We start from the raw sequence: 22,767 nt of genomic DNA on the forward strand, positions 1-22,767 counted from the left end.
ATGGTTTGATTTTGTTAATAAATATCCTATCAGTTATTTTTCATTTAATAATCAATTTTTAAAATATATCGGGTGTAAGTTAGTTATACAACTCAAGATATGGCGCTTCTGGATGAGAAACCTCTCCGACCTCAGGGGTTAATTATCCAGATACATATATCCCTCGGTGTATAACTATTACGTAAAGGTAAGATAAAGCCTGCCAGACTGACGTGAACACATTCCATGCACACATCACATATAATTGAACTACTGTTGATATTACCTGAGAAACAGACACAACTTAAACCTTAAATTACTGATTCATGAAATGAGATTGAGGTCATTTTAATCCTGTCTGACTGTCATCTTTACATTTTAAAGAACCTATAAACCACCTATATACCAAAGTTTAGTTATCCTTAAAAAGATAAGTGAGAAATTCACATAAAAAGATGTTTTGACGCAATCCATGAACTACGCAAATGAGGTAAATTACACTAGACATATGATAGACAGAAATTCAAAAAAGTATGAGGCATAAGGGTATGTTACACTCTGCTGATAACAATTAGTTTATACCTATACCGCCAAAAAAAGATAGTTATCATTGTCTTGTTTTGTTTCTTTTTTTCTTTTATTGCAAGCGAGACATTAAAAACTGTTAAGGAATAGACCAAAAAGAATTTCATTAAAAAAAGACATTATTTTGTAAACATTCTAAAATATCACAAACATTTCTGAAATCACATTGCAAGTTGAAATTATGAATCAGAATTGATAATTACAAACAGAGGAAGAACAAGAATGTGTCCCAAGTACACGGATGCCCCACTCGCACTATCATTTTCTAAGTTAAGTGGACTGTGAAATTGGGGCATTAGAATTAGAAAGATCATATCATAGGGAACATGTGTACTAAGTTTCAAGTTGATTGGACTTCAACATCATCAAAAACTACCTTGACCAAAAACTTTTAACCTGAAGCGGGACGAACAGACTGACGAACAAACGAACGAACAGACCCACAGACCAGAAAACATAATGCCTCTCTACTATCGTAGGTGGGGCATAACAATTACCTGAGAGGTGAGTTTTAGGTGTCAGCTAAATAAATAATTTACTTTGATATGGTCATGTACTCCTATCTCCATATAAAGGAAGGTTAAAATAGTCATCAATCCTTCCATGATATTGCCAAGAATGGTTGTCTCTGATGCATAAGTTTTTAATTACTGTTTTTTGGCTTTTAACTGGCTTTCAGAACATGAGTACTCTCAAATCATACTGTCATGTTAATTTGACATGTTGATAGAATTTGTAATATATTTTTGTCATATGTTTATTTATTTGGTTTTATTTCTCATCCGACTATTTTTAACATAAAACACCTTTGAAAGGTGTTTGGTTTGACGATAAATTCTCATTTCTGTTCTTATACTAGGAACAACAAAATTATTTATTCTTTCTGATATTATGTTACATCTTACCCCCATTTGTTATTAATTTTGTATTTACAGTGTGTCATAGATAAAATTTAATTCATTCAATGTTTGTTAATATGTCATTTGATTGAGTGAAGCCATTTCAATTGATATTTATAGTGTGTCTTTCTATGTTTTGATGTTACACTATTGCCTTTTTTATAATTGTGACTTGGATGTAGAGTTGTCTCATTGGCACTTATACCACATCTTCTAATATCTATTAAATACCAAAAATCTTTCTTTACTCAAAGTGACACACTACAAATACACTACTGAGGTTGGTAAAAGTTTGGCATAATGAAATAAAGTACACAAATGTATTTTATTTATTAAAAATTTCATTAAAATGCTTCCATACAGAAGATAAATATTATGTACACAATATCACAGCCACTTTTTAAATCCTATATCTGTACAACGATTGGAATGTCTATCTCATACTTTTTAAATCGTATAATTGTACAACGATTGGAATGTCTATCTCAATGGATTGGAATGTCTATCTCATTGGATTCATTTCTAACTGTAACACTCTTGTGGGTGGAATCTCCAATTCAGCATTCACCTGCAAATATAAGATTCAAATAATTATTCTAATGCATTTATTTTGTATCAATGGTTTTGAATGGATGTAAAACACAGAATCTCCAACTCATGATCAGCAATCAACTGCAAATATAAGATGTATTTATTTTGTATCAATTGTTTTGATTGGATGAAAAACACAGAATCTCCAACTCTGCATTTGCCTGCAAATATAAGATTCAAATAATTTTTCTAATTTATTTATTTTGTATCAATGGTTCTGATTGGATGACAAACAGCATACAGTTCTTCATCTAACTGTATTTAACGAAGGGAACCCAACATCTTGAATCATGTTGTGTACGAGAAACCAATTCACCATGTGAGATTGATAGGGATATTCCTGAGCTTCATAGTTAGTATGAGGCTTTGTTGTGATTTTGCACAGTCATATGAGTATGACTCTATATAAATACATCAAACTCTGTGAAAACAGCTGCAGGGACTTATTCTTATCATATTTACCTTAGAATTAACATATTGATGTAACAACATCCTGAGTTCTGCATTCTGTTGTTTCAAAGCCTCGGTCTCGTTTATCAAGCTTGATCTGGATGTCAGTGTTTCACTGTAAAAATGAATAACAAGTAAAATTAAAATTAATTTGGTGTACCTGTTTTACATATGTTGTACATTAAATGTTATTTCTGTCTATTTCTAATGCAGAGTTATAATTTCTTCATGATTTTACTACTACTGAACTGTATGCCATAAGATAAGTTTATGTCTTCGATTCTTATTTCTAATAAATGTTGATTGAAACCAGAAAATGTAGTGCTGTCACCTCCCAATAACGAGATTTTCCCTGGGTTATGCAAGGTAAATCATATTCAGGTGATTTTCAATAAATGTATTTCAAGTCTATGAAAAAAAAAAGAAAAAAAATCTTAATGAAAATGTTTTGACCATGAATGCAAAACAAAATAACCAATACCTCATTTGTAACAACACAAAAAACAATAAGAATTAAAAACACAATTTCAATTGTAAATGAATACCAAACAGGTCACTTTTAACTTCTTTACAAATTTGAACCTCTTGTCATTGTTAAATATCTACCAGCAACCCTTAAGATGAATAACAAAATTAAAAGCACTGATTTGTTCTCTCGTATAAATAAATGAAAAAATATGCAAGGTATATTCAATGAGATGGTAAAAACACAGCAATAAAAACAAAAACAAATTCTTACAAAAGACATATTTATGTTTGAATACATTTAAATTTGATTTGAAGTCCATTTTAAAGATTATTGTTTCAATTACAGTATGTGGACATATTAAGTCAATCTTTTTTAATTTCTCCTATGTATTTAAAAATCAATTAATTTTCAAACAAATATTTTGACCTTATTTCTTATCTGATTTTTATGAATTTTTACTTATAATCTCAGAAATATTTGCAGTTTCTAACAAAATTTTAAATTACGAAATCAAGTGTTCATGATTTTATAACAACCTTAAGTTTGGATGTCACAATATTACTGCATATACATTGTGTCTACTGATAACCATACAACCACACTTCTATTTCCCAATCTTTTCCAAATTAAGTTATAATCATTGTTAGTTGTGGAATTACAAACCTATATTTCTCTAGGCCTTCTATCAATGCATCCCATAGTCTTTCTTTTGGTGTATCTATCAGTTTAGCATATTTGGACCAATATTCTGAGTCTTGTGAACTGTCTCTTTCTTCTAAAGCTTGGATCTTGAAATGAGATTGTTTTCCTTTCTCTCTACAAATACAAAATTCATTCACTTGAATTAAATTCCATTTCAAATGTACAGTAAGTCCAAGTCTTAAAGCTTCTTTTGTTCACTGTGAAAGTACTATTATACCAAATAAGTTTCTGTAACATTAGCAATTAATGTGTTAATCAAGGAAAAACAAGAATGTGTCCCAAGTACATGGATGCCCAATCAGCACTATCTTTTTCTATGTTCATTGTACCTTGAAAATGGGATAAAAACTCTAATTTGGCATTAAAATTAGAAAGATCATATCATAGGGAACATTTGTACTAAGGCTATTCCAGAAAAAAATATATGGGGGGGGGGGGGGGGGGTTGGAAGGCACATTATATTAATAATACATGGGTGATGGGAATCAGAGCAACTTTTCACACTATAATGCACTATGATACTCATTTACAATTGTCTGGGTGGTGGGTGCTGACAAAAACTGCCTTCCAACCCCCCCATACATTTTTTTCTGGAATAGCCCTAAGTTTCAAGTTGTTCAGACTTCAACTTTATCAAAAACTACCTCAAACAAAACTTTAACCTGAAGCGGGACAGATGGATGAACGAATGAAAGAACAGACGCACAGACCAGAAAACATAATGCCCATAAATGGGGCATAAAATAGTACTGGACCATCAAAATTCAAGTATTTTTTGAAATTCATATAAAAAAATTAACTGTTATAAATTAACACACAGAATAAGCATTTATGAACTTACTTTGGAGGTTGTTTATTTTCCTCTACAAATGCCCTCAGACCTTTAAGCACCTCGTTTGGATGAATCAATTCTATAGATTCACTATTTGTGGATACATTGTCACCTTCTTTGCCGGTAAGTTTACGAATCTCTTCATCAATATCCTCCATCTGTAAAGATAATCAAGACATTACTGGCACTGATTACACAAATTAAACACCAGTTATTTCCCTTTGCAAAGATAATCAAGACATAACAAACATTGACTTGATTAATCAAGGCATAACAAACATTGACTTGATTAATCAAGACATAACAAAAGAAATAACAATCATTAATTTGATTAATCAAGACATAACAAACATTGATTTCATTAATCTAGACATAACAAACATTGATTTTATTAATTTAGAAGCATTTATACAGAATTGTTTACAAGTGGTAATGTCGCTTTATGTTGTTTCCCTAAAATAGCCTATAACTTGAACAATTGCTTTTCAAAAATTGTGAACAGTGATAAAACAGTTAAAAGGTCAGAATGTTGTGGCATTAAAACTACTTTTAATATATTGATGTGTTTATTTATCAAGTACATAAAAATCAAATTAACAAAAATTATAAAAAGATGATTACCTCCCCTGTCATATCGGTTTGGGTATCAAATTCATCAGTCTCTTTCTGAAAAAAAAATAATTCAGTAATCATCAATGTTTTAATAAGTGTGGGGAATCACTCACAAACTGAATAAAGATAAGAATTTGTCAAAGATTTGGGCATTTTCTTAAACATTATAATGGCTGTTCCATTAAAACAAACATACATTGTGCTCAGGGTCTTCAACAATTTGTAGGCAATTTTAAAGTTTCTCTTACATTTTCATTGTAAAAAATAGTGTTCAATACCAATCCATAGCTAGGATTCGGGAGTGCATGCCTTCCCTGGGTCTCATGTATGTTTTTATGAAACAGCCCTTTTTGAAAATTTTGAACAATTTCAACTATTTTCATGCATTTCTTTCTTCCTCTCTTTTCCCTATAAGTTCTTCATCTATATTGTGATCCAAATGACCCATGAACTCCCCCATTTAAACAAATTTTTTTTCAATATTTCATTATTCCCCCGTCATAATAAATCAATAAGGCCTTTAGTTTTTCTTGTTTGAATTGTTTTACATTGTCATTTTAGAGCTGACTATGCGGTATGGGCTTTGCTCATTGTTGAAGGCCTTACGGTGACCTATAGTTGTTAATAATTTCTGTGTCATTTAGGTCTCTTGTGGAGAGGTGTCTCATTGGAACCATACCACATCTTCTTTATGATATAAATACAAAGTAATTACCTCTTCTGTCTGTTGTGGTTTTCCTCCCTTCACATGCATGAAGTAACTGGACAATAAATGTATGTCTTCTTCTGTTTCTATTCCTAAAGCCTGTAAAAAATTAATATATACGTAAAAAAAACTGTATAATTAATATTTTATGTATATGCTCGGAATAGACTCTTTCATTGGATTCAATATATATATATATTCTAATTTTTATTCATCAAGCACATCAAACGAATGGAATACAACGGTTATATTCCTGACGGTACAGGCTGTTCCTCATGCAGAACATGGTAGAATTATTACTAGCTTACCCTCTCACTTGTATGACTTGGTACAGGCTGTTCCCCATGCAGAAAATGGTAGAATAAACCTGGTTTTATTACTAGCTTAACCTCTCACTTGTATGAAAGTAGCATAAAATTCATAAAATAAATCACAAAGTCATTTTTAATGTTCGGATTGTTTTACATCTTGACATGCTTTCTATAAAGTGTGAGTTTTGTCCATTGTTGTAGGCCTAATGGTAAAAAGTGTCTGGATAAGCATGTTTTCTTAGATAATCCTTTTTAACAATATTAGCTATCCATCTCTGTTAAGATAATTCTAATAACTTAAGGATGTACTTATTGTCAGATGTTCAGACTTCTTGGTTTTTTTCGTATGATTTTCAATTTAGACTTCAATAGCTGATAAAAGGTCTATTACCAAATTTCCAGGAAATTAACAACTTCTTTTTTTTTTTTTTTATTTGAGACCCAAATAATAGCAATGCAAATTTTAGGTAAAAGTCGGAGTCCCCATCATTTTTTTAAACTCAATTATCCCAGAAAGGAGCTTCTTAACCTATTAATATTTTAAGCTTATTCTGTTCCCTAAGATTCTTCTGACTAAGAGTATCAATTTGGAATTCTTGATTTTATAAATTTCACATAAGTACATGTCTAAAGGCACAATTCAAGTAAAACTACTTACCGTAAATATAGCATCTAGTTTCATCAGTGATCGTTCATCTTTTTCTAGAGGTGTTAATAATTTGTTTAATTTCTGTTCCACTAGATATCCCTGTAAAACAGGACAGATGATTAAAAAGTGATTAGATACAAGATAGACAATCAACTGAGAGGGCTACGACAAGTATATCATGCAAAATATGAGGACAATGATCAATCAAATTTTAAATTTCAGATGAATACACTTTTGTACTATATCATATCAATATGGATCTATTCAGATGGTACAATGTGCTTACTACCCAAAACAATACATGAAACCATACTCAAATTAACCATTCTTAAGCAAAGCCATTGGGCTTGTTAGTCAGATTATTACAAAAACTGGTACTTATTATAAATAAATAAAATTAAGACGGGAAATGGGGAATGTTTCAAAGAGACAACAACCCGACCATAGAAAAAACAACAGCAGAAGGTCACCAACAGGTTTTCAATGTAGCGAGACATTCCCGCACCCGGAGGCGTCCCACAGCTGGCCCCATAACAAATATATACTAGTTCAGTGATAATGTTTATTTATAGGTTATTGTTGGTCTTACTTGTTGTGGATCTATGTACCGGTACAATTAATTTTTTGTGGTGTTCCGAGAACTTCCAACATTTTTGGACAATTGTCATGCTTTTAAAAAAGTAAGACCAAAATATAATTGAATTATTTTTTATCTTTGTTGTCTATTAAATTACCCTGAATAAAAATTACGTAATAACTTATCAACAATCTTACTGATTCATCACATAACAGTTCCAGTATTGATTTTATGACATTGGCATTAATTTTGGACAAGAGGGTACTTTTGACTGGTTTCCTGTCTGCTGGTATACTATCAGCATCATCCTCTTCTTTTGCTTCTTCAACCTGACTTCCAGCTGAAATTAAAAAAAAACACTGTAACTATGTGTTATCAGGTTAAACTAATGAATGGTAGGTTTATTTACTAGCAGTAATGAGCTGTGCATGTTCACTAACACAATCTACCAATATATTTATAGTAAGATAGTTTTCTATTGATGTAATTTGCGTATTAGAGTTATTTTCATGTGGGAGGTCAATATGCACAAATTCCTTCTTAAATAAACCAAATCCATTAAGTTATATATGAAATTGGATTCACAGAGAGAACCACAACCTTTGACAGGAAAATTGACAATTAAAGTCATGAAAAGTAATTTAAAAATAATTATAAGTCAGAACATTCATAGATAGCTTTCAATAAATATCATAATTCTAAGTTCTTTCAATTTCATTCTTTTTTTTTCTTTTTTTTCAGGGAGGGGGAGGGAGGGGGAGAGGGCTGCATACTTTCTATAGATCCCTAAATTCCTACCTGTTTGTGACATGATTTCCTGAACAAGCTGATGAGCTGACAGACCACCCTTTTTACTCTCATCAATGTTAAGGGGTCCTACATTTTCCAAGAATGCTCTAAAATAGGGAAAAATATTATCAGACATTGTCAAATATGAAAATCAAGCTAATATATAGTAAAGAAAATTTTATTTACCTCCATTAGTTAAAACTACATTTTTGGTTGATATTGTTATTTTGCTACCATCACTGACAGGACATGGGGCTCTAGATGGTCTAACATGGACAAGAACTTTAGTGGATAGTTGTCTCATTGGCAATCATACCACATCTTCTTATTTTTATATAGACATGATATTTCAGTTCTATCATTATAAGAATTGCAGATACAATACCATCAAATTAGGTTCAGCTTTTGCAATCAAATCAATAGTAAAACAAACTGCCAAGCTTTAATTAAATATAAGGCAAGATTGGGAGGCATATCTAAGACACTTGAAAATGTTAAAACCATCATGTTTAATCCTGCTTCATTTTGTATGTGTCTGTCCCAGTAATTCAATGGTTTTCATTGGTTGCTATTCAAAATATTTGTTATTTGCTTTGTCATTGATCAGTATGTTTGTTTTCTCATCAATAATTGGTTCACATTTGTTATGTCAGTGTCTTTTATAGCTTACTATAAGGTGTTTATTTTGCTCATTGTTAAAGGCTGTAAATTGACCTATAATAGCTGCTTATATCTTATCATTTAGAATCAGAAATTATTGCGATGTTTTAATTATTGCCAAAAATGCAACAGGGTAATAATTGCAATAATCTAAACTCAAATTTTTTTGAATTTTATATATATGAATTGAACAGGGTTTTTTCTGCAAAAATTGAATTAACATTTTATTCTTTAATCACAAAATTGCAATCATAAAAACACGCAATAATTTCTATATTTACAGTGCTTGACTTACACATCAGGAGTCTGGTATTTGAGTCCTAGTTGATGCTCGAATACAATTCTGTCAGCCTCCAACACGCCTTGGGCTAACTCTTTACACTCCTCCTCGTTCATACACCATACATCGTGAAACTTCTTTGCATCAGCTTGCATGAAGTGTCTGGAAAATAAAACAAATCAAGGTGTGAAATAACACGTAAAAAAAACCCAAATAATTAATAGAATATTTTTTTTAAATTTTGAATTTGGATTATTTGATTGGTGATTGTTTTACACAACAGCCCGTGTGGATTTTGCTTTTTCCACCTGCCCACCCATGCCCACTCTAGCTATAATATCTTTTTTTGTAAAAATAATGATTAAAAATGCTTATCTGCTTTTTTCAAGTGATTGTACTTGCAAGTCTTTAGATTAAACAAAAGAAATTACATGCCCACTCCTATGGGTGGGAAAGAGTGGACAAGGTAGAAATTTTGCCCACCCAGTGCCCACTCCCATGGTGGGCCGGTGGACAAAGCAAAATCCACCTGAGCTGTAGTGTATGCTGCAAAAAGGCTATGTAGAATATGGAAAATTGTTACAGACACTGGTATGTATCTTTATTAAATATAAAACAAGAATGTGTTCTTAGTACACAGATGCCCCACCATGCCTACTCTTATTTTCTATGTTCAGGGGACAGTGAAATTGGGGTCAAACTCTAATTTGGCATTAAAGTTTGAAATATCATATCAAAGGGAATATGTGTACTAACTTTCAAATTGATTGGACTACAACTTCATCAAAAACTACTTAGACCAAAAACTTTAACCTGAAGTGTTACAGACAATAACCAAACAAACAAACAGATGCACAGACTGAAAAATCATAATGCTTAAAGTGGGACACAAAAAATGCATATAAAACTGGTTCTTATTTTGAACATTCAAACAGGATGTGCTTAACCAGGCAAAGATATCAACAATCATAATCCATATTAGCAAGGAAAAATACAAGTTGTAGTATCAGAGACAGAAAATTTAGGTTTTAATGCCATTTGAATTTTAACTTTTGTGATATTGAACATAGTAACCTATATATTTGGAGTCACAAAAAATTTAATATAATTCCAAAAATATGCGCTTGACATTGACAATCTAAATGGACTGATTGCTTGTCTCCCTACTGAAAGTCGGTGGTTCTCTGTAGGCACTATGATTGCTTGTCTCCCTACTGAAAGTCGGTGGTTCTCTCTAGGCACTATGATTGCTTGTCTCCCTACTGAAAGTCGGTGGTTCTCTCTAGGCACTATGATTGCTTGTCTCCCTACTGAAAGTCGGTGGTTCTCTCTAGGCACTATGATTGCTTGTCTCCCTACTGAAAGTCGGTGGTTCTCTCTAGGCACTATGATTGCTTGTCTCCCTACTGAAAGTCGGTGGTTCTCTGTAGGCACTATGATTGCTTGTCTCCCTACTGAAAGTCGGTGGTTCTCTGTAGGCACTATGATTGCTTGTCTCCCTACTGAAAGTCGGTGGTTCTCTCTAGGCACTATGATTGCTTGTCTCCCTACTGAAAGTCGGTGGTTCTCTCTAGGCACTATGATTGCTTGTCTCCCTACTGAAAGTCGGTGGTTCTCTCTAGGCACTATGATTGCTTGTCTCCCTACTGAAAGTCGGTGGTTCTCTCTAGGCACTATGATTGCTTGTCTCCCTACTGAAAGTCGGTGGTTCTCTCTAGGCACTATGATTGCTTGTCTCCCTACTGAAAGTCGGTGGTTCTCTCTAGGCACTATGATTGCTTGTCTCCCTACTGAAAGTCGGTGGTTCTCTCTAGGCACTATGATTGCTTGTCTCCCTACTGAAAGTCGGTGGTTCTCTCTAGGCACTATGATTGCTTGTCTCCCTACTGAAAGTCGGTGGTTCTCTCTAGGCACTATGATTGCTTGTCTCCCTACTGAAAGTCGGTGGTTCTCTCTAGGCACTATGATTGCTTGTCTCCCTACTGAAAGTCGGTGGTTCTCTCTAGGCACTATGATTGCTTGTCTCCCTACTGAAAGTCGGTGGTTCTCTCTAGGCACTATGATTGCTTGTCTCCCTACTGAAAGTCGGTGGTTCTCTGTAGGCACTATGATTGCTTGTCTCCCTACTGAAAGTCGGTGGTTCTCTGTAGGCACTATGATTGCTTGTCTCCCTACTGAAAGTCGGTGGTTCTCTGTAGGCACTATGATTGCTTGTCTCCCTACTGAAAGTCGGTGGTTCTCTGTAGGCACTATGATTGCTTGTCTCCCTACTGAAAGTCAGTGGTTCTCTCTAGGCACTATGATTGCTTGTCTCCCTACTGAAAGTCAGTGGTTCTCTCTATGCACTAAGACTCCCTCCATCAATAAGAAACTGACCACCACAAAATAACACAAGATCCTCCATTAATAAGAAACTGACCACCACAAAATAACACAAGATCCTCCATTAATAAGAAACTGACCACCACAAAATAACACAAGATCCTCCATTAATAAGAAACTGACCACCATAAAATAACACAAGATCCTGTTGAACACTAGTCAATCAATCAAAAATAAAATATGTGGTTATCAATTGTCTTATTCCTTCTTTTTTATGGGAATATCATTTACCTTGACTTTCTTTGTAAATCTCTGAATTGTTCTGTAATTCTTTTATAGTCATCACTCAGCTGTGTATTCTCATCTCTGTAAACAGAAGAAATTATTCATGTTAAGATGTTAATTACAAGGAGATATGGCAGTTGATCCACTATAAATTCCATACCTTAACTAAGTCTACTTTCATGTACAAACAAATAAATATATTCTAACCTTCTAATAAAATTGAGAATGGAAATGGGGAATGTGTCAAAGAGACAACAACCCGACCATAGAAAAAATAACAGCAGAAGGTCACTGACAGGTCTTCAATGTAGCGAGAAATTCCCGCACCCGGAGGCCTTGCCAACACTTAAATAAAAGGATAACCATAGAAAGATGCATAACACTTTGTAAATTTCTAATTCAAAAAAGAATAAGAGGCATTAAAACTTCTCAATTGGTATAAAGATTTAGAAAAAAAACTATAAGGCCACTATTTGGTCTTTTAAATTTTAAATCTAAGTCATAGATCACATTTGACAAAATTATTTATTTTAATCTTTTTTTATATAGATATTAAAAATACAATTTTACAAGGAAAAAAGAAATAATACATTCTTTTCAAGCACTCACTTTTATAGAAATGAAAAGCTATACAATATATGAAACAAAATATATACAAAGAAAAGGACAAAACCCAACATGACAAACAGAAAAGAAATAAAACTACTAAAAACAAGTCAAATAAAAATTATTTCACAGAAATCTACTTTTGTGTAACATCAAAAATATAATATATCAGCTGTGTTGGACAGAATTTGACAATATACATATAGATTCTACCACTGCACCGAGTGTAATACGATATTTATCCACTCGAGACAGTTAAATTTTCAAATCTAAAACGCGAGGCTTGCTAACATTATGCAGGAAACTTATTCCGTCTTTTTTCGAATGATCTGTAAAAAGATGTGTTCTTTCTATGTGACATAATCAGGCATGGTCGCCTTTTTTCATGCCGTCACAATAGGAAATTCAGAGGAAAACAAGAAAATTTGATGTCATAATCGGAATTTAACCAATGAAGAACTGAGATCAAATGAACCACATGTTGATTAATTTTTTTTATACCATGGGTGCAGAAAGGGATAAATTAACGAAGAATTAGAGAAAAATGAATATCAATACATCTGTTAACTTATTTCAATTTGAAAAATCCCCATAAAAAGTCTGCAATTGTTTGAAAATTTAGGTGAAATAAGAACCCAACAAAACAGACCAAAATTTGTCTTTTATTTTGTTATTTGAATATTCCAAAAATAATCAAAGTCTTATACATGTACATCTACATGTGTATGTGCACTTGCATAAGGTGGATTTCAATCGGACACATCTCAAATGTTACATTAAATGTATGTAATATTTAGCTTTATAACTTACTTGTACTGTTTTTCCTGTTTTGCTAGTTTTATTTTCAGTCCACTCAATACATCTGAGAGTCTAGTGATCTTTCTCTTTTGTTGTGATCTTGTTATATTATTTTCGTCTTCACGTTTCCTTAAGACTTGATAATTATACTCTAATTTTTCCTGATTGAGTTGGTATGTGGCTTTCATCTGTTGTAGCTGTTGTTCAAGTATCTGGAGAATTAAATAGATTATTGTATTTCAGCAAAGAAAATAGGAAAAAGATTCCAAAATGTACATTTGTTATTGCTTTTTATTAAAAATGGAAAATAGGGGGGAAATCTGAAATTAAATATACTGCAAATTAAGAAATTATTGCGAAGTTTTTATTATTTAGAAAAATGCGACAGGGTTATAATAGCAATAATCTAAATTCAAATTTTGAATTTTTTTTATATGAATTAAAGGATTTTCCTCAATATGGCAAAAATTAAAATTGCATTTTGGTCCGAAATAACAAAATTACAATAATAAATGCACACAATAATTTTTGAACTCACAGTACTCAGAACTTTCATAACTATACTTCAAAAAGCTGTAAGTGACCTTTCAAATTATCCAATTTTCTTAATGTAAAAAAGTAATACACTGTTCTTTGTTAACAGTAAGAAAACCTACAACAAATTACACTAGGAATCAACAAGAATCAATGTGTGCATAGTACACAGATGCCCCACTCGCACTATCATTTTCTATGTTCTGTGGACTGTAAAATTGGGGTCAACACTCTAATTTGGCATTAAAACTAGAAAGACCATATCATAGGGAACATGTGCACTAAGTTTCAAATTGATTGGATTTCAACATCATCAAAGTCTACCTTGACCAAAAACTTTAACCTGAAGCGGGACAGATGGACTAACCAACTGACAGACCAATGGATGAACAAAGAACGGACTCACACTCTGAAAAACATAATGCCTCTAAGTGGGGCATAAAAAATCTCTATCAGAATAGTGATTTATTTTAAGGAGGTATGATTTCACGATTTCCACTGAAAAACAGATTTGTGAGGTTACATTTCATGTTTTTTTAAGACAAATCAGTATTGAAGTAAACTGCAGATTACCAACATAATTAATTTTAAAAGAATAAAATGGACAAAACGTAGTCAAGACATTTTACCGCATCATTAAACCTTGTCTATTAATTCAAAGTTATTTGTAGTTGTGGATTTAAAAGTTAGAAGATTGTATATATACCTGAATATTTGTTTCCAGGCTTATTTTAATATCATTATATTCTTCTGAATCTTTAATTCTGGTTTCATGAATTGAATTTTCAAAATCCTCGACACGTTTTTCACGACCCTTCATGTATTCTATTTCCTTCTGTCTCCTTCCTTCCATCTTATCTTCCCACTTCTTCTTTTGAAGTTCTAACAATTCATTTCTTTCTGCCGTAAACGCGTTCTAAAATATACAAAAATTCAGTTAACTACGAAAAATGGAGAATAAAAATTTAATTCTGTCAGAACTTGAAGACATAATCTTTCAATCAGTTTAATTGAAGTCTGGAGCTGGCATGTCAGTTAACTGCTAGTAGTCTGTTGTTATTTATGTATTATTGTCATTTTGTTTATTTTCTTTGGTTACATCTTCTGACATCAGACTATGACTTCTCTTGAACTGAATTTTAATGGGCGTATTGTTATGTGTTTACTTTTCTGCATTGGCTAGAGGGTTGAGATCTCATAAACATGTTTAACCCCTCCACATTTTTGCGCCTGTCCCAAGTCAGAAGCCTCTGGCCTCTGTCAGCCTTGTATTATTTCTATTTATAGTTTCTTGTGTACAATTTGGAGTTTAGTATGGCGTTCATTATCACTGAACTAGTATATATATTTGTTTAGGGGCCAGCTAAAGGACGCCTCCAGGTGCGGGAATTTCTCGCTGCATTGAAGACCTGTTGGTGACCTTCTGCTGTTTTCTGCTCTATGGTCGGGTTGTTGTCTCTTTGACACATTCCCTATTTCCATTCTCAATTTTATTGATCATAAAAAAGCTCCTGTTCAGGTATTGTTAAATTAAATAAAGGATTGTTATTGATGTCAAAACTAACCTTTAAACACAGGCTGAACCTAAATATTGGAGAAGCTGACGACAGAATGGAGAAAGCAGCTTCTACCACAAAATGTTTAGTTTGACAAAAATGAATATCAATATTAGATTTCAGTACATTCAGACAAAATAAAAACTGAAATTATCTCCCCTTTGAGCTGAAATTATCAGAAATTATTTTTTTCTAATAACATTTTATCATTTGCTTGTAATCTTTACGTGTAATTTAAAAATTTTACAAAGTCTTAAACTTAAATGTAGCAACCCATTCTATTGACTATGCTTTGAAAATGATATAACTGAACAAAATGGAATGAATCAACCTAAAAAAACAGCTATTTCATTTTCAATCAAGCGATTTCAAAAAAATGCTGTCTTGTATATTAAAATCATAAATGAATAACCAAAATATGTTTCTATTTGCAGTGTTATAAAAATTACTGAAATACACTGCATAAAATAATTTGCTTCTGAAAAATAGTCTGACATAACTAGTTTATCTACAAAACTGTCAACAAATAATGGGAGACAACTCTACCTCAATTTCTCTCAACTCTTCTTTATAAGCCTTAGTCAGTGAGGCTATCTGTTCATCCATTCTGGCCGTCATCAGTTCTATATCTTCTGCTTGTTTCTTCAGATCTTTCACATGAGAATCATCTTTTTCTTTAAGGACCTGAAAAATCCAGAGTGTGTTTAAAATGGAAAATCAGAAATTGCTGAGACTGTAATTTTTATTTGGAATGTGTTTATATACATGTATATTCAAAATTAGTTAGTTTTAAAAAAAGAAGACAAATGACACCAAGGAGCTTATAATATATTAGGTCTATATGAAAAACACAGCTAAATAGAAAAATTACGAAAAGACAATTAATGTCCTAAGTCAGGAACAGGTAGCTCAGTGGTTTTGATTTGCTGATGAGATTTTACAAGTGTATACAAGTATAAATTAAACCATTTGTTTTCCTGTTTCAATTGTTTTACACTAGTCATTTGGGACCCTTCATAGCTTGTTGTTTGGTATGAGCCTAAGTCTGTGTTGAAGGCTGTACTTTGATCTATAATTGTTTAATTTCTACAAATTGTGACTTGGATAGAGAGTTGTATCATTGGCATTCATACCCTTTTCTTATTATTTCTAAAAAGTCATCGAAATGCTATAGGGAAAACTTAAGCCTGAGCAACACCAAACCCAGAAAAAACTGTGGGAGTACGTAGATGCTCCAGAAAGGTACTACTGGAACACTTTGTGTTGAATTTGATTTACAGTTGATAACCCTTGTTCTATATTACCTTCTGGTAATCATTGATGATTTTATTTTTGTCTGATACCAATTGGTCACAGGAATCTTTCTGTTGCTTTAATTCCTGAAAAAAATAAGCAGCACATCAATTTTATATGTACCAATTCTCAAACAAATATATTACAATAAAATTTTCCCAACTAAAGCCAAGATTAACAACTCCAAACAATTTTCTTATCTAGACTTTGTTTTGATTTTTTTAGTTTTATAAAATACTTCTTAAAATTCATTGTTATTCACATTTTATCTTTTTTTTTTTTAGTATCCTAAATATATATATATCATTTCATTATGGCCGTTGTATTATAAGTTGAATTTAGCTTTATCATCCATATGTATAACTGTTTGTTTAAAGGATGTTTATATGATGTGATTTATGTTGATCACAATATATAATATCATTTCACATATTCTTTTATTTATATTACATACACACAAAAAAAAGAACGATTTGCCACAAAATAGTTGATAAATGTTTTTTTTGTTATAGACTTACAGCTCTCAATGATTGTGGAATTTCTTTTTGTAGTGCTGATTCCCACTTCTTTGTAATCTGAAAAACAAATAAAACCATATAGTTTAATGTAAATAGGGTGTTTTTCTTACAATATTTATAGATTATCGTTGATCATCTCAACAAGATTGATTTTCTTGCTTCAGCCGGTGTGAAAGTGAGAAAAGCAAATCAAGTTGAAATGACCAATGCAACTGCAATATCTCTGTGTTTAAAGCCGACTACCACAATTTAAAGGTTATAAAAGACTGAAATGTATGTAGAAAGTTTTACTTAATTACTAAAACATACTATAATTGTTAATTTCTGTGTCATTTGGTCTCTCGTGAAGAGTTGTCTCAGTCATTGGTATTCGTACCAAATTTTCTTATTTTTTTTATTTACTATCTAATATATATTAAAATACATAAATAATCATGTTTTCAAGTAATCTAAGATAACTGTTTTTCAAAAAATTGATGAATTTTATTTCACAAAATTTGTTTTAATTGACTGTTATAATCTAACCCGAATAATTCAGTCGTTATATTCCGCTTACTACATTAACGCCTGAATGCATAGACAATGAAAAATCTTCAATCAACCATTCAGAATTAGCTCGGGATTTACCTATCTCGATAAAATTGAGCTAATTGCTGATTGGTCACCTCTTCTACAGGGCACCAATCAAAATCCAGGATTCGTGAAGAGTTTTTATCATGTAAGGAATTCAGGCCCTCACAAGTAGGAGAGATCGATTACGGGGAGGGACTGAATTATTCGGGTTAGTTATAATCTGAAAAATATTCTTGCAGTAAATAAAAATCTTACATTTTCAAATTTTTCAGCCATTGTCTTCCCTTCATGCTTAAGTTTACCATTTCTGAAATTAAAATGTTTCATTATTTTTGACACAATAGAAAATAAATTAAACATAAAATGTGTGAACGTTTTCCTTCCTCTGGTTACAAATCCTATTAACAGAAAATATGAAGATCACTTATTTTTTCTATTAAAGTAATTTTACAAAAATTAATGTATATCATTACTTACATTTTTGTAGGTGATAAATGGGATCATGTCAGTGACATTAACATTTAAAAGGGGCCAGCTGGGGGAATTACTAACTTCCTATTTATAACAAGGTTTGAATGCAAGATGGGTTTTCTAAGCACTCATCTTTTATTTTCACAAGTTATTTAATTTATTCCAGAAAACCTTTAATTAATATCTTCTATGTATGGAGAAAATAAACAATTGGGAATCATGAAGTAACTTTTGATTATTATACAAAATGAGATTTGAACCTGCAAGCACATGCAGTTTATTATTTCTGATTGTTTTTACCTGTCCTGTTTTTTAACCTCCTCGTCTGTTCTCCTGGCTGCCTCCCTGGCATCACAACCAACACGTATATTGGTGACCAGTTCAACACCATCCTCAATTAACTTAGTTAAACGAAGTCGACTAGCTTCAATTTGTTTTCTGCTCTTACTGAGTTCCTCTTTGGCTTCTTTTGCATCATCTAAATCTTCTCCTCTTTCAGCCCTAAAATATAAACAAAAACAATGGAAACTTGTCATACATGTCATAACTTGGTTCTCAGTCAAACATCAATCCCTGACTACAATGGACTAAGCCAAAAAGACGCAATCATTAAAATTATGCACTATTCCCAATCAAACAGAGCTCTAGAATATTTAGTCGTTTTAAAATATTTTGAAATTTTGTATCTGTTTTGAATTTCATGAGAAAAATCCTTTAACAGAAGAGTTTGTTTACATATACTTATTCCAATTCAGTATAAACTTATTCTTTTTATGTGCATTAATATTTAATTTCTATTTTTCTATCATGTTTTCTCTTACAGGGACTGTACATTTTTCTCATAGTGTACATCTAATGTGCAATATTTATTACATATTCTTAACTAATAAATTGTATACAAATTAGAAAATGTTGTTTGCCATACACCTAAATTGTGACCTTATGGTTATTTGGAAATCTGAGAATATCTTCTGCTTGAACTTTTGATGTCATAAATCATACAACAATCACTTTTCTATTGTTGCATCAGATATTTTCTATTAACTTTAAGATGTCAAAATTTTACAGGAACTTTTGTGATGTCCAGTAATGGCGGACAAATAACCATCTTGATCTTAGTTTAAACAATATTTATTAATAAACAATTTCAAGACAAATATTACAATGTTACATAAAGTACAAATATGGGATTCGGAAACAAGTTTGGAAAAACTTTTATAAATCCGTCTTCCTATCTTGATCTTGATAGGTTTACGGTGAATAATCTGTCGGCGATACATCCAAGGATATTAATACACTGTGCGTATGTCAAGTAATTTACTTAAGTGGGCCCTTTAGTGGCCCCTTTACAATTTCACTAAATGTTTTAGCTGGTTCTTTTGCTGTCTGAATTTTGAAGAAGATATCTGGTGGTAGTAGGTTCCAGTCTTTGATGGTAACTTCGAAAATAGTGGAATAAATTACTTTTGGAGTGTCAAGAACTCGTTGGAAGTACTTGATAAATTGCATGCTTATATTGGTGATTTTGAATCTGTTCAGAGTTTTGATTTTTCTACCCTGTATACCACATTGCCTCACATTCTCATTAAGAAAAAATTCACACACCTAATTAAATGGGCATTCAAAAAATCAGAATGTGAATATATATGTTCAAACTCTTTTAGGTCATTTTTTAGTAGCAATAAACAAAAAAACTATGTTAATTGGACATGCTTTGATACTATATATGCCCTTGAATTTTTACTAGATAACATTTTTGTTCGCTTTGGGGATTCCGTATATCGTCAGATTATCGGAATTCCAATGGGGACTAACTGTGCACCACTTATTGCGGACCTGTTTTTCTATTGTTATGAGTTACAATTTATGACAAAAATAAGCAAAGACCCATCGAAACAACATCTGATAAACAAATTTAATAATACTTTTAGATATTTGGATGATATTTTGGCTCTCAATAATGACGACTTCAGTATGTATATTAATGAAATTTATCCTGTTGAACTTACTTTAAATAAAGCTAATACTAACAATGACCACTGCCCTTTTCTCGATCTTGATATCTATATCACTAATGGAAAGCTGAACACTAAAATTTATGATAAAAGGGATGATTTTTCATTTCCTATCGTTAATTATCCGTTTTTAGATGGTGACGTTCCCTTGTCACCATCTTACGGTGTTTATATATCTCAACTTGTACGATTCGCTCGTGTATGTAACAATGTTTTAGATTTTAACGAGAGAAATTTATGTACATGTATTACTGAAAAATTATTACACCAGGGTTTTCGATATAACAAACTAGTCAAAACATTTACTAAATTTTATCATCGGTATAAAGACATCATTCGTAAATATAGCTCAACATGCAGACTTCTAATACGTTCAGGTATTTCACATCCAATTTTTTATGGTAATATTCTTTATAAAGCACAAAGGTGTCAGTATTCACCTCAGAAACTTACAAAACCTTTGAATAGACTTATTAAGAAGGGATATAATTACGATACTGTTGTCAAGTCATTAAAGATTGCATATTTTGGCGTTAATATTGAGTCACTGATAAGGTCTTTGCATCAGAACTAAACACATTTATTCTAAAAACACTTGTTGGCATGACACGGGTTATGTTCTTCTCATATATGTTATGATGGTATGATACTAAACCCCTAACGGGAAGGATTGTGCCTGATGTTCATATGATGAAATCATAATCTTTCAGTCAGTTTAGTTGAAGTCTGGAGCTGGCATGTCAGTTAACTGCTAGTAGTCTGTTGTTATTTATGTATTATTGTCATTTTGTTTATTTTCTTTGGTTACATCTTCTGACATCAGACTCGGATTTACTTGAACTGAATTTTAATGTGCGTATTGTTATGCGTTTACTTTACTACATTGGTAAGAGGTATAGGGGAGGGTTGAGATCTCACAAACATGTTTAACCCCGCCGCATTTTTGCGCCTGTCCCAAGTCAGGAGCCTCTGGCCTTTGTTAGTCTTGTATTATTTTAATTTTAGTTTCTTGTGTACAATTTGTATTAGTATGGCGTTCATTATCACTGGACTAGTATATATTTGTTTAGGGGCCAGCTGAAGGACTCCTCCGGGTGCGGGAATTTCTCGCTACATTGAAGACCTGTTGGTGACCCTCTGCTGTTGTTTTTTATTTGGGCGGGTTGTTGTCTCTTTGACACATTCCCCATTTCCATTCTCAATTTTATTTGATGGTATTTGGAATGAAACTGTGTTTCTGTTTTCGTTTTAAGTCTGAGGAAATGTTGGCTGTGCATGTTCTTGGTTGTCAGGGATGGTTTTTTCAGTTGGTCAGATGGTAAGTTTGCTTGACCGTGTATGCTTTTGCAGAAAAGGATCAATCTGTTTTGTGTACGGCAGTCTTTGATTGATGGTAATTGCAGTTCGTATCAGTCTTTTATATGCCTGGAGTTTAACTTCAAGTGGACATGCGGATAGATTTCTTTTTAGTAAACCTTAAATGTCCTGTAAGATTTATTGCATATCTCCTCTATGTGCTTTCCCAAGTGTAGATCATTTGTGATGTTTACTCGTAGATATTTTATAGATGTTGTAAATTGGAGTTCCATATTTTTTAGGGTATACTTAAATGGCAGATGTAATTTTCTTCTTGCCACTCAATGTCATCAGATCAGTTTGCATTTAAGGGGGTCTCATTGGGAGTTCTGATCCCAGATCCCGCTTACTGTCTTGTCAGTTAGCAACTCTCATTTTTATTGTAATTTCCTGTGTCCCATGGCCACTAGGCACTAGATTTAATTTCCTGTTTTCACGACACAAATTGGAATTTCATGTGTCATGCTTACAAAAAATCAGCAATCCTGTGTCACTCTTAGACCCTAATGAGACCCACATTTAACTGGTTGAAATCTCATACCCCCCCCCCCCCCCCAATTCGTCGCCCAGTTACCAATACATGCAATATAAGGTGTATTCTATTCACTGAATTCACAAAATCGACAATTACCGATAATTTCCATGTATATTTCAAGTTTCATTCTCGTTACAGTTTTTAATAAAACCAGATGCAGGTACTATTAGCTTATGAATATGTCTACACATCCTTGCATGCAAGGTCGTGCAGACACTCAGTCTTCACGATGAACTGCTAAATCTACAGGCCCGGAGCTCAATTTTTGAAATTTTTTAGTTAGATTCTGTTGGCCTGTAGATCTGATTTGCACAGGCCCGTGAGCAATTTTACCAGCCTGGGCTGCCACTCAGTGTGAAGACTGGACACTACCAAAAAATTGCCAACATGCTTTAAGATTGTTGTCACTGTTGAAAAGCAGACAGGAGGTCACAGACAGCACCTGCTGTATATTAAGAAATGTTTGTATAAAATCTTTAACTGATATAATTTGTGTTTATGCCTAAACTTATTAAAAATTAATGAGTTTTGAGAATTATGACAATTTCATAAATTATGTTGACATGTGCTGAAGATTTATAATAACCTCTTTGCAGCTTCTATTCTACGTGTGATTCGCAATCTTCGGGCTGCAACTCTCTCCTCCGGATTTTCAGAATCAACAGTTGGCCCTTCATTATCTGAATCCCCATTTGAACTCATGATTTCGGAACAATTTTTAAGATCTATCGTTTAGTTGTTATTGTTGCTATGAAGGTTCCGGCCATAGATCACGTGTTGTTGTACTTCCGGTATTAATTTATCTATATTTTAA

At 32.5% G+C, this 22,767-nt stretch overlaps 1 protein-coding gene across 2 annotated transcripts; it reads right to left on the reverse strand.

The window, feature by feature from the left end:
- Positions 1-1,778: 1,778 nt before the first annotated feature.
- LOC143054477 (dynein regulatory complex protein 1-like) lies at positions 1,779-22,735 on the reverse strand. 2 transcript variants are annotated; one of them, XM_076227496.1, is made up of 20 exons: positions 22,540-22,735; positions 18,348-18,548; positions 17,832-17,883; positions 17,004-17,060; positions 16,497-16,571; positions 15,739-15,876; positions 14,343-14,552; positions 13,115-13,314; positions 11,705-11,779; positions 9,107-9,253; positions 8,161-8,258; positions 7,560-7,702; positions 6,795-6,884; positions 5,835-5,924; positions 5,129-5,173; positions 4,517-4,665; positions 3,637-3,789; positions 2,517-2,619; positions 1,955-2,031; positions 1,779-1,885 (listed from the first exon to the last, which is right to left on the reverse strand). In XM_076227496.1, exons 1-19 carry the CDS (start codon positions 22,653-22,655, stop codon positions 1,966-1,968), a joined length of 2,208 nt encoding a protein of 735 aa, XP_076083611.1. In that variant the 5' UTR covers positions 22,656-22,735; the 3' UTR covers positions 1,779-1,885; positions 1,955-1,965. The 2 variants fall into 2 exon arrangements, with proteins under 2 accessions (XP_076083611.1, XP_076083610.1); XM_076227495.1 differs by having other exon boundaries at positions 1,779-2,031.
- Between the last annotated feature and the right edge of the window lie 32 nt (positions 22,736-22,767).

This window comes from Mytilus galloprovincialis, chromosome 12, assembly GCF_965363235.1.
Source record: "Mytilus galloprovincialis chromosome 12, xbMytGall1.hap1.1, whole genome shotgun sequence".
Taxonomy (NCBI): Eukaryota; Metazoa; Mollusca; class Bivalvia; order Mytilida; family Mytilidae; genus Mytilus; species Mytilus galloprovincialis.

Coding starts and splice junctions, on each gene's coding strand:
- LOC143054477 (XM_076227496.1), bottom strand. CDS start 22,655: ATGAGTTCAAATGGGGATTCAGATAATGAAGGGCCAACTGTTGATTCT. Junction 5,174..5,834: donor AACCACAACAGACAGAAGAG/GTAATTACTTTG, acceptor TTTTTTTTTCAG/AAAGAGACTGATGAATTTGA. Junction 2,620..3,636: donor GAAGGCCTAGAGAAATATAG/GTTTGTAATTCC, acceptor TCATTTTTACAG/TGAAACACTGACATCCAGAT.